The 13313-nt window shown below is 37.9% G+C and overlaps 1 protein-coding gene across 1 annotated transcript in view; it reads left to right on the plus strand.

Moving 5' to 3' along the window:
* LOC107088595 (protein Niban-like) overlaps nt 1–12159 on the plus strand; it is an 18916-nt gene extending 6757 nt beyond the window's left edge. The window contains exons 5-14 of the mRNA XM_015380877.1: nt 1436–1603; nt 4949–5064; nt 5142–5246; nt 6044–6206; nt 6314–6495; nt 6586–6732; nt 6820–6930; nt 8687–8794; nt 8877–8988; nt 10516–12159. Of these exons, the coding sequence (XP_015236363.1) occupies nt 1436–1603; nt 4949–5064; nt 5142–5246; nt 6044–6206; nt 6314–6495; nt 6586–6732; nt 6820–6930; nt 8687–8794; nt 8877–8988; nt 10516–11930 (2627 nt within the window). The 3' untranslated portion in view covers nt 11931–12159. The remainder of the gene's footprint in view (nt 1–1435; nt 1604–4948; nt 5065–5141; nt 5247–6043; nt 6207–6313; nt 6496–6585; nt 6733–6819; nt 6931–8686; nt 8795–8876; nt 8989–10515) is intronic.
* The last annotated feature ends 1154 nt before the right edge of the window (nt 12160–13313 follow it).

A 13313-nucleotide genomic window follows, 5' to 3' on the forward strand; every position in this document is an offset into this window, starting at 1 on the left:
TATATATATAAAATGTAGACAGATCAGCTTCAATTCTGAATTAAGATGTAAGGAAATAAATTGGTAGGATTATGCAAAGGTAACTTGATTTAGATTTATACAAACTTTATTGTAATTTCGATGCATACAGCTTTTCAACAGTGAATGAGCAGCTTACAACAGTGAAATGAACATTACCATTTATGAAGTGCAGCATTGATCAGAATATGAACAGTGTAGGAGAAAAGAAAAAAAAACTGTTTAAAGTTATGGTGCAAAAGGCATTGATATGGAAAGCTTCAGTGCAGTGCAAATAAATAAATATGATGCAAAATGCAGTAGAACTTTGAGTTGTGTCCTATTTAAAGTGATTAGGAAAAAAAATCACCCATGTTTGTAGTGCAGATATGATGTTTACATGTGTGATGGAGAGTCTTGATTAGTTTAAACAGTTCAACAGTCTGATGGCAGAGGGGAAAAAGCTGCTGCAGAACCTGCTGGTCCTGCAGCGAGTGATACTCGGATGCATCGTAAAAAATAGAAATATTGACTTTTCCAACTCAGATGAAAGCAATCATAAAATCTGTGCAGAGATCCATACTCAGATATGTGTAAGTTTGAAACAGATTCTAGAAATTCTGTTCTGCTCAGATGCGTCGGTGGCGGTAAACTTCATAGACGATGACCTTTAGGAAAACCAAGACCTCACTTTCTTTTTTAGTCTGTTAGTTAAAAACCCGCTTCCATAAGATGGTAAAACTCTATAGGAATCATTACATAAGAACAGTTCCCGAAAACAGCAACAACTAAAGTCAGATTCTGTTAATACACAAGAAGAAAGAGCATTGCTTTAGATTGGTCTAGGTGTTTACTGAGCACATTGAATTAGAGGGGGAAATATATAATAAATCTTGAAATGTTTACCCTTATTTATCGTCGCTGAATACTAAAGCTTCAAGTTTGGCACCACAGTCTTCTTCATCTTGTTCCCTTTTCAAAGAGGAAGTTATGGTGGACAAAACGCTGGTCCACATGTTGGCTTCTTGTAAACCATGAAGCAGTCACTTTCAAAAGCACACACTCACTTGTTCTTTATTTGAGACAACTGATAAGATGGAAACAATATTATGTTTTAGAGGTTAAACAAGAGTGATTAATATCATTCATGTATAAATCTTTTAAAGGTAGAAATAAAGCGAGTCCCTTTTCTCCACAGGCTCTTTTTATAGAAATGCCAATTAAATTAAAATCTAGGATAGATTAAATATAAACAGTTTTGCTGTTCATATGGTAATGTCAATTAAATCTGAAAATAATTTTTCAATTTAAGATTCAACATCAGACATAACTATTTTCAGTCCCTCTTGAAATAATTCATTGATAAAACAAACCGTTATGATAAATGAAAGATTTTCTCATTTTTAACATGAATGTTTTTTTTTTTTTTCCCTTCCAGGAGTGAAAGAGGATTCTTCTTCTTCTTCAGCTGCATCATCTCCAGATGTGTTTGCTGTATATCTCCATCTACCTTACGCAGGTCACACCTGCTTCCTGTTTCAACAAGAAGATGAGAGAAATCACTTCCTCTCTGGCCTCAAGGCCTGTATTAGACACCGAAACCTTGGTAAAGCACTAACATGCAACTCAAATTAGCAATCAGTATGCAGCTGATGGTATGCAGACGTGGAGATAAAAAACAACATGAGAAAAAAAACAAAATGTCTGTTTTAGAGACCGCGCTCAGCAGTTCTGCGGCTTAATACATAGTTTTCGACATAAAGACCAAATTATTCATATCGCATGAACTTTTTCCAAATTATTCCAAGCTCTACACATTTATTGTGACTTTATGTCATAAACCAACATATGGTTTTCTTTAAGAAGATTACTCTAAACAGCCAGAGCTATATTAACCTGGTTAATATCAAAGCACATATATGTGTGTCTAAAGCTGCTTTTAACCCTTTCCTTATCTTGTTTAGGTGTGCATTTAGATGCCCGAAAACCAAACTGATATTTCCTTGTTTGTGGGCAAAAATTTGGTAATTAAAGTTGATTCTGATTTTGAAGGTGAGCTAGATAAATTCCAGATCTAAATCCACTTCAGGATCTGCTTTGCGATGGATAGAAAAAACTCACAGAGGCTCTCGATTTCTCTAATCCTGAACTCACTGCCAGAGAAGAATGAGAATTCTTGCCAAGCAGCTTTTTCTTACGTCACTGGCATTTTTTTTTCTCAAAATAAGAACATTTGATCATATTTAAGAATATTTGACCTATTTGAAGCAGCACATTGTTAGCAGTGCATGCTTCACTGAAACGGGATTTTGCGGGGATTTTATTTGTGAAGAAGTAATAATTTGCAATAATTTGGATCATTTTAATTCCACATCTGATAAGCTTCTTTGTACTGATCTATTACAACAAAGCCTGTTAAAATACCTTTAGTTAAATGATCAGATGCAGGAAAAGGTCAAGTAGTGTAAATAATTTTACTCATGTTTATGTAGTATATTCATATTTCACACCTTCTCTAATATCTCTGCATCCTTTAAAGCTCGGTTAGGGCTTCATTTGTCAGAGCTCTATCTCCAGATATGATAACTATAATTTATTTTCTTTTACTTAGATAATAGGAAATTTAGTTGGAACCTTTTTTGAAACATATTTTTCATTGTCTAAAATTCTTTTATAGGCACTGCAGCCCCTTTTTGGGAAATATTTGATCTGTTGAAGAGTAGAAATATAAATGTGTTTCGAGAGCTTGGGGTTTGTCACTGGTGTGGCAGTTGCCTTGGCGACAGATAAAAATATTAATGCTGCTCACTTCCTCTGTGGTTAGCAGGATACAAACCAAAAACAAACCCATCTTCAATGTTGTCATGCGGTCGTTGCGAAAACAAGGCATGACATATCTGTGCAAAGACATCCTGAGCAGTGACAGGAAGCAGCTCACAAGTGGCCACCGATGACTTCTGCTCATTAGAACATCCAAAAAAACGTAAACAGAGATGATTAACTAGGAGCCGAGTGTTATTCTATCCAAAGATCGTTTTAAATTGATTTAATTTGGATCAAAGTTATGATATAATACTTTAATCGCTGTAAGAAAATGTGTTTATTCACTCTTTTAATGCTGCATCATTTGATGTTTTTCGCAAGCAATGTGTCAAATCACAGTTATATTGAAATGTTGAGTTTCAGGTTCATAAAAAGCCCTCATTGATTGCTTATTACCATAAGCTTGGTTTAGTTACTACCAAACTGTTAACATTTCTGTAGCAGTCAAAGCGCGCCACATCAGTTACTGTTAAACTGAAACTCAATGAAAGGGCAGAAGGAAGGAGGAATTACTTTTTTAAATTTGTTGTGGTTATCTCGTTGGTAAAGAGGAAAAAAATGAGGTTTAACACATAATGTCTTATTTCCTCAAACTTTAAACATCCAGTCTAATAAATTACATTAAAGAAGGTTAGATGACAAATTGTTTGGAAACAGTGGAGGAATAAGAAGGTTTTTCATGGATTAAGTCTTCATACTCAGAAATGCATTTTCTCATAAATTCAACCCAATTTAAAAAGTCTTTAAAATTTTATAAGCTTTATTTCCAGAAGGCATTACTATGAGAGAATCAACCAAATACAAATTTATTTACTTAAAAGCGGGCATCTGTTTTGAAAGCATCAATAAATACATTTTTTTATAGACACAGATGCCTCGTGTTGTTGTTCTTTATGAGTAAACAAATTACTATCATAGCACAGCAACCTAAACTTGGTTATATCTGCAATCAGACTAGGAGTTGGAAAGGTTGAGATTAACTGTATTGGTGGGAAACAAGGCTCGTAACGCTAACATGCACAGTCAGCAGGATGGAAGAGAAATACAAAAAAGCCCAATGTTGGGAAACTGCAGCCAGTGCTTTTAATGTGAGATCAAGATGCTGCAATAAACAAAAATGCATTTGAAGAAAAAAAATAAAAGATTTTACTGGGCTTTGCAGGAAATGTGTAATTTCCTTCATGATTATTGTTGCTCCTGCTTCCTTCTTTTTTAATGTTCCTGTTTAAGGTTAATTGCTGGATTTTTTAAACCTGGGTTTTACTTTTTTCTCATTCAGTAGCATATACATGTAACTTTTTGTTTCTGTTCAACATGGAAACAAAAGCTGCAGCACGTCGCTTTAAGAGTTGAATGAATCCGCTGGTGAGCAGGATGGAAGGTCACTTCTCCTAAATGAAAAGCTCTTTGCTATTTAAAACATCGATGCCAAGCAAAAAGTGCCCAACAGCCATATGATAAAATGTTAATGAAATAAAATATTAATGTTCAGTGAGAAAATGTTAACAGATAGTTGAAAAACATTATGCAGATTAGTAGTAATTGCACACATTGTGGGTTGGATTTTAAAACAAACACACATTTAGAGCTGGAAATGAAAAAGTTGTATAAACAAACGATAAATGCTTTAAGTTTTTGTAATATGTGGACCTAGGTTTAAATTCCGTTTGCAACGGGAATGGCGTCTGGCTTATTATTGCCAAAATAGGAATAGCTGGAAGGACATATAAAAAATACAAAATATATTAAACAAACTGGTTTCTCTTAATCTGAGGTTTCTAATTTTCCCATTTTACAAATAAAAGCAGAAATATGTGAAAGAGCCGAGAAAAGTCATACAAAGTAGAACATGGTGGTGATCAAACCAAACCTACTAACACCAATTTAAACCAATAATTTCTGAGGAAATAATCTATTGAAGCAGCTGAAATAGTTCAATAGATTTGACTAAAATTGGCTGAACAATGAAATAAAGTCAGGATGTTTAAATTCTCTTGTCGACGTGATTCATCGGATATAGACTTGCCCAATAGGTTTAATGATAATCGTGTCCAACAGTAAAAATAGGCTCAGAAGACAGAATAAATATAATTTTCCAGAGTTTTAACAAAGTCCCGTCTTCTCGCAGACCCCTGGCATGAGTCGTCCCACGAGAGTCAGGCCTATGCCCGAGCCCTCCGTCTTTACCGACAGGAGAAAGGATGCTACGAATCATGGGAGAAGCTGCTGGGCACCGAGGAACAGGTTAGAAACATTACCATGCTGCTTCCTGTCAAACTGTGACCTGCTAGCAATGTGCCTCATGTGCAGAGTGTGTACAGGTGCTGGCCCGCCTGGTGATGGAGGATGTGTTGTCATGGCTACAAAACCAACTTCAGCCTAAGATGAAGGGCAAGAAGGCTGAACGGATCCGACAATGGCAGGCAGTGAGTTCAACTAACAAACCGAGTCTCTAGTCTGTCAATGATCTTTGTTTAAAGTAAAGACATCTTCTTTTTTAATGATTTGAGTCATTATTTCGTTGAAGACATTTTGTGAAATAAAGAAATGAAAAAAACTTTATTTAAATCCAAACTCATGTGTCCCATAATGAGATGCGTTGATCACTATGAGAGGTTTCTTGTTATTCTACAGTAAAACCAAACCTTTGCATTCCTTTCAAATTTCCAAACACTGAGCTGTTAATTTATACTAAAGTTAATCGTTTTTATTTAATTTATCTTTTTGCAATGCACCAGTGCTATCCACCAAAATGCTTTACAGCTGTATATAAAGTATTTGCACGCTCACCATGACTCCTCCAAATATTCTTCTTGACCTCTCCAGGTAAACTCACCATCTTCTTCCTGTTTGGTGGTCAGGATTTTCTCCTCTTCAAATTTAGGACTTCTTTCTTTCTTTTCTTTCACCATGATTAATTTGCCTTTAAATAGTTTTAGAAACCCCAAACGATGCCATAGTTTGGCAAAGTGAGACACTGTTAGGAAAACATATTTTTTCTTTATCTGCTGTTGAGATCTTATCACATAAAACCTTTGTAGTTTGATATATTGAACAACCACATAGCTCAGAATAACTGGTGTAAAAATAGTTTTCAACAAAATGTATAGAAGAGGTGCTAATAATGATGGTTTGCTTGTTCTTAAATGCTTAAAAAAAGTTGGATGGTACAAAAAAGAGAGAGGAAAAGTGTATTTTCTCACTGATATCTATCGATATATAGACAGTTCAAGGGACCTACACCCTGGTGCTGGAACAGCTGACTGCAGGTTTGGAGGCTCTGAGGGAGGAGTGTCGCCAAACAGCATCAGCAAGTCAAGCCCTCATCAGGTCCCACCTGGACCAGATAATGTCCTCTCATGTCTTCCTGGAGCAGAAAGTCAGAGGTAATGTATATTAACAACGACGTTATACAATTGGCATTTTAACCTAGCAATAAAAATGATGTAATAACTTTCGTAAAATGTCATTTATTCATTCATATACACTCCAGCATGCATATCTGAAGAGACAGAGAAAGTGTGCAGTGAGTCAGTGGTACCCTACTTGTCCTCCATCCTTGAAGCACTTAACGAACACATCGGTGCAGGAATTCTTGGGATGCAGGACACACTGCAAACCCAAATGAATTCTGCATTTTCACTCACAAATGGAAAGGCGGAAGACACCAAAAAGGTGGGGAAAGCTCATTGTGAATTCCTGGCTAGATACCGCATATTCTGTTCATTTCATGTTGTTTAACATGGGTTCTGTTGTGTTTTCCAGGCCTTGACTGCTCTGCGCTCTATCAGTCTGGATGAGAGCTACAGAAAGGTGGAGAACCTGAGTGGCAAACTGGAAAACCTAAAAGAGAGGTTCGGAGTGAGCAGTGTCGAGAGGCTTGTTCAGTCTGCAAATCTGGAGATGGAGCAGGTAAGATATACAACTTCCTTATCAGCAGTGGAAAATTTTAACAACATGAGTTAGATGTGCATTTTATTTCATATGTGTGTGTTGCAGCTATTGGACAGCGCTGTTTACACTTTGGAGCAGATCTTCCAGTCATCAACACGATCGGAACCATCTCAGCTTCCTGCCAAGATGACGAGAGCTAAAGAAAGAGTGTTAAAGGTAAAGATGCAACTACTTGGAGTCAGCAATTCGATAACAGGATGAATTATTTTGGGTGAAAAGGATAGTTTCTAAAACAGATCCACTTTTATTTCTATCCAATCGACTTTATTTATATAGCACAATTAGCAACAAAAAATGTTTCCTAACACACACAAAAAAAGCAATAAGAGTTTAAAATGAATGAATAAATAAAAAGGACACAGAAGACCACACAATTATGCACTGTTTAAAGCCAAAGAGTAAAGATGGGTCTTAAGACGAGACTTAAACCACACCACTGTGAAGGCTGTTCGTATATGGATGGGCAAATTATTCCCAAGTCTGGGGCAAACTTCAGAAAAGCCTCTGTCCTCTCTGGTTGCATTGTCTTAGGCCCTATTAGCTGAAGATGGCCCTCAGACTTCTGGAGTATTAATTCAAATATCAAAATAAACTAAAATATAGTAAAAGAAAGCGCTGCATGTGAAAATTTGGATAAAACATTTTCTCTCTGCTATTCCTAAGGAGCCGGTTCCAAGTAACGTCCACAACTGACCAAGCAACATCCGGACGCCAAGCTAAACTCAAATTTCAGCTAAGATTTCATGGGAAAATAAACTAGAAGGCTTAAAATAAAATAAAAATCATAATGCAATGTGAGAACTATGAAGGCCCCAGTACTTCCTGTTTGGACAGGATGTGGTCTTCATCCTAAATTAAGCTCTTTTTTAACACTGATAAAGCCGCACATATAGCAATGCATGCGCTGTGAGCTTATTAACAGAGACAACACAAAAAGAAGCAACTCTAATTGAAAGTGACCAAAAATATACAAGAAAACTTATCAGTGCTGAGAATATATTTCAGATCACTTTTTAAGATATTAAGCACTAAACACTCACACTTTGTGTGGGGTGTTGGTAAACTTTCAGCAAATGTGAAAAAAAAAAACAAAAAAACATCTCCTTCATATTTTTAAAAAATCTTTTCTCAAAATGTTTTCAATAGAGACCTTGATGATATGTCTCCTATTATAAAGTTCCCAGGGCCTTCAGAAGAAAAACAGGCCCCTATCCTCACAGATCTGATGCTTAACTTAAAAGTGGGCAATATAATAAATAAATAATTGAAATTTATTGATCTCACACTGGAGAAATTTAACTCTGCATTTAACCCACCCCCATGGGGAGCAGTGAGGTGCCGTTGTGTGGTGCCCAGGGAGCAGTGTGGAGATTGTGGTGATCAAACCAGGTGCAACCTTCTCATTGCACAAGCGTGCTGCTCTAACCACTAGGCAATAACCTCCCCTTGCAAAAGCTGCTGTGACAGACAAAAGTCTCCAGACACTCCAACCACCTAAAAAAATATAGAGCTTTATTTTTTTTTTAGAAAGTATTATGGGAGCAACAAGTGATTCCTTTCTGAACAAGAATGTGCAATGTAAAATAGTTTTTTAATTAGCATTTTTATTAACACATCTGCAAATAAAGAGATCTTTATTTATTAGACTTAAACTTAGACAACCTTAATTGTCATTTTGTATACAGTGTGTAATTTGGTTTAGTACAGCATTTCAGACAGTTAATGAACATTTATAATCCATAAAGCGCAGCACTGATCAAAAGTAAACAGTGTAGGAGAAAAAAAACATGGCGCAAAAAGAACAGCTTGATATGGAAGTTCAGAAAATTGAATATATATATAGTTCAAATTTGTAGTATTTTTGGTTTGGTGATGATCAATGTGTTTAAGTTTTACGCATGTGTTTGAGCAGCAGCTGGATTACGACAGCAGGGTGCTTCAGAGGAGGCTGTATCAGGAAGCTCTGCAGGAGATCACGCTGCCCTCTCTCGTCAGTCGGATGGACAGCAAATACAAAACGGTCAGAGACACTCATCGCAGGAGGCGCCTGACTTAACACTCTCATTGCACACTTACCAAAATCAAAATTTCTCTTTGTGCAGGAGCTGGAGCAGTTTGAGCAGTACATTTTCTCGGACTACAGCAGTTTTATTCTGGTTCACAATGTCTACGATGACGTTCTGAGAAACATCCTGGTTAGGGAGGTCACAACAGGTAAAGACACCCACTAACACACAAATCACTCCCAATGACATATCTGGGCCTCAGTATGCAGCCAATCAAACCCTGTGTTTACTCTTCAGGGAGAGGCAGCATCAAAGCATAAAATATCTCCAACTGCAGCCTGTTATAACACAGCATCTAGACAGGTCATCTAATACAAGATCTGAAAGACAAGTGCAAATTTAAAGAGGATAGTCCCCATTAAAATATAAAAATAGTTATAGATCACTCAAAAAGCTCTCAGCAGGCAGAAAAAGCTCATTAATTAAAAGAGTATGATGATATGTTTAGCAAATCTATTCAGTTTTCCAAGTTAAAAAAGTAAAACAAAAACAAAAAACACTGGACTTTGTTTTCAAAGTTTGAAGGTGTTCACTTCCCATCCAGAAAGATTTCTCAATTCAAAATGTCTGGAGGAGTGTTGAGTTCCAGGCTTATAGGGTGGCCAAAACAAAAGCCTTGTTGTGGCTTAGAAACATGCAAATTGAACCGAAAAAACAGATCCAGCCCTTAGTAATGGGGAGTTGTTGAGGTCGTTGTTGGCCTGCAAGACCCGATACTGGCCTAGGCCTCTGAAAAGGGAGTAATTGAGGTTTTTGGTCTCCTGCATGGCAATGATAGCAGGAAGGAATCAACAAAGGAGTCCACCCCCTCTATTTAAAGCTGGTTTTCCTCTCTTAACATAAATGGCTTCCTTCAGACCCTTTTTTAAACCACCTGTCTGCTTTGTCCAAAATGTGAACATTCTGATCCTTGTATAGCGTTTGTGTCACTCTATAAACCTGGAACACAACGGTACTCCAGACATTTTGAATTTGAAAGATTCCTGGATGGTAAGTGAAGCATTTTCAAACTTGGAAAACTTTTTTTTTTACTTTGTTGGAATCTTCTCCAGCATGTGTTCAGTTGTTCACCATGGAAACATCAGGCAAATAAACATTTGTTTTAACAATCTAAGGATAATCCTCTCCAGAATAATTGTTTTTCTTTTCAGCTCTAAATGTCCTTGCAGAGACTTTTAAATATGGTTTCATAGAGAAAGGTGTGCATACAGTTGCACTTCTAGACCAAATATACTCTGGGGACTGGGTGGGGTTGGTGTTATTTTTATAGGCGTTTAGAACAAAAACAAAACAGGCCAAATCTTTAATAGTTTAGCATAATAAGTTAGCTATAGAGACACTCATGGATCTGGAAGTTCCAGACTCCAGATTTAACAAAATATGATCCCATCTCAATACGATAGAAGCTAAAAATAGTATTATTAGTCATTGATAAAGTGAAAAAATATGAAGGTAAACATTTTATTTGTCCAGGAACCAATCAGATATAGTTTCTGTGCCAGCACAGTTAATCTGAAATAGATTTAGTATTGCCTTCAGTAAAGGGGCCACAACCGGGGCCCAGACAAGTTCCACAGGGGCATATGTGTGAAAAAAACGTTGGATTCCTGGTACAACATTTGTTTTATTTCTTTTGGACTGTTCATGATTTGTATGTGCCATCTTCCTTTCATAGTGGTCCAGGATGCTGCCAGTAAGAAGAGCAACAATCTCCTGTTGGACACGTCAGATTTAGCCATAAGCCAGTACAGTCTAGCAGGGCAGACACCTCCTATCTCTGCCCCTGACAGCCCAGCGGTTCAGCCTCGACACCCAGAGGAAAGTACAAATGATGAATCTGCAACTGTGAAGGAAGATCAGAGCAAAACATCAGAAGTTTGTCTTGAGGGGGATGCAGAACTAAAGGCTGAGGCCATGCCTGAACTCAGTCCAGCTCAGGCCCTTAATCCGAGCATTTCACTTCAGTCTCCTGTGATTGTTGTGACACAACAGTTTGATGAACATGAAAACAAAGAGACTCAGGGCTCGGCGGAAACTGGGAAAGAGGATAAAAGTGAAAGCGAGGCAGCAGGAGAGAAAGTAGAAGTTGAATCTTCCAACACAGATGGAGCTTCTACTCAAGAAGCTGCTGAGACCGACCCTGGCTCCACCATCCAGCACTCTCCTGATCCTGCTTCTTGTGTCCCGATTCAAACAGAAGATGCCCAAGAGGATAAAAGTGAAAGCGAGGCAGCAAGAGAGCAAGTAGAAGTTGAATCTCCCAACATGGATGGAGCTTCTACTCAAGAAGCTTCTGAGACCGACTCTGGCTCCGCCATCCAGCACGCTCCTGATCCTGTTTCTTGTGTCCCGATTCAAACAGAAGATGCCCAAACTGAATCTACTCCAAGTGAATCTGTATTAAGTGAAAATCAAATCTCACCTGACCTCCTGACCTCAGAGGAGACCTGCTCCGTCCAGCTCCCATCACCGACGCAGTCCCCCTGCTCGGACAGTACAATGAAAATCAGTCTAGGGTCTCTAAGCGAAGCTATAGCTCCATGCAGCATGGAGTCTGTGGTAAAGCAGCCTACTGACAGGGCAGTCTACTTGACGGGCCCAATCAAGGACAACTGGGAGGTTGAGAGAATAAATGAGGAAAAACAGAAAGAAGCATCAGAGAATAAGAAAAGCAAGGCCAGAGACGAGGACCAAAATGGAGGACAAGAAGACGGTGCAGCCCAAACAGGAGGCGATTCTATCGGTGAACCATGTGCATCATCGGCATTAGCAGTAGAGAGCACCACGGTCTCAACGCCTAAGCTGACGGGGATTGAAGGAGGTCTGGATGATGATCAAACGAAAGGTCAGATTCCAACAGGGGCTAAGGCAGAGGCAGCAGAGGGAGGAGAACATGCAGAAGAAAAGGAAAACAATGATCAGGAGAAGGTAGATCAAACTTTTCAGCCAATGGAATCAATTCCAGAGTCTGAATCTGACCCTCAGTTGGACAGCGTGTCCATCATCAGAGACCTGGTGACCGAGATTGTTGAAGTGGAGATAATGATCAGCCCCTCTGAAAGCACCAGCAGCACCGATCCCCCGACATAAACACCACGTCCACAGAGAGAGAATCACAGACAAATCGACTAGTAAAGGTTTACAACAATACACTTATTTGTAAATGACACAGAAATCTGAGAGGTCAAATAGGTCCAGTTTTATTTAATCAACGGGCATTCAATTAGATTTTGATAAAAACACTTTTTAATTTAATTTTGTTGACATGAGCTGTTTTTTTAAATTTTTTATATGTAATCAAGTTGCCAAATAAACATGTTTAGATAGCCTCTCCATGTTTCCTTTTTTTATTCTAGGGTGAGAGATGTCCCTGAAACCAGCACATTTAACTTTACAAAACATTTAAACATTCAAATTTCATTATTTTATCTTTTCTTAATTGTCCTCTGAATCGTTTATATTATAAACCAACACAAACTGTATATAGCTATAAAGTGTATGAATAAATGATTAATGGCTTTTAAAGATTTTTCACATAAAATCACAACAGTTCAGGATACATTTGCACTCAGTCCTCCTGATTCGTTTGCAGAGCTATCCGATGCTGTAACCACAGCGACAAATCTTTCAGCTTTCTCTCATCTAAACACTGAATCTAATCAAAATACCCAACGCTCAGTCTGATTGGATGAAACAACCATTTCATGTCTTGCTACAGATTGTGGTTTCAGTTCTGAACTTTGCTCCAAGTTTAGAAGAACAATGACATCATTAGTACCTCTTAACTTGTTTCCTTGCAGGATTGCCCTGTATTTAGCTCCGTCTTTACTCTCATCACTTGAACTATAGGTAGTTTTTCAGTTCCTACTGGAGCAAACCATCCCCACAGCATGATGCTGCTAGCACTGTGTTTTATCTTTGTGAATTCAAGCCAGTATTAAAAGTATTTTTGGAGGATTTTCACATATTTTTGAAAAGACCCGCCCTCTCCATTTTAAATAAAAATCCACGTGCACAACCCTGTACCCGCTCCCGAGAGGGAACGCCTATTAAACGTGAGCGGGAGAATGGATGAGCCCATTTTTCCTCAACCATGCTCTGTTTAAAAATTGCTGTTTGCGGGGTGCAGCTGGCGCATGTCTCTCCCCCTCTCTCATACCCCCTTTCCTTTCAGCCTACTGTCATAGAAACGAGCCACTAGTGCCATTAAAAACTAAAATAAAAAATAAATTGCTGTTTGCATCACTCCTACAAGCTTACTTTCCAAAAGATTTGCAATTTTTCCACTATGTCAGACTCACCACTAGTAAGTAGGAAGGCCTTATGTAAACATATTACCTGAATGATTGACAATTAGGAGGACCACTTATTTTGATGATCCACTTGAAAAAGAACATCCTCCACTATACCTTTGACATATTGGTTGCTGAATCCCGTGTAGGTTAAGAATTGTTTAAATTCTTCTCTGGATTT

The sequence above is a fragment of the Cyprinodon variegatus genome, unplaced genomic scaffold, assembly GCF_000732505.1.
Source record: "Cyprinodon variegatus isolate N-32 unplaced genomic scaffold, C_variegatus-1.0 Scaffold224, whole genome shotgun sequence".
NCBI lineage: Eukaryota > Metazoa > Chordata > Actinopteri > Cyprinodontiformes > Cyprinodontidae > Cyprinodon > Cyprinodon variegatus.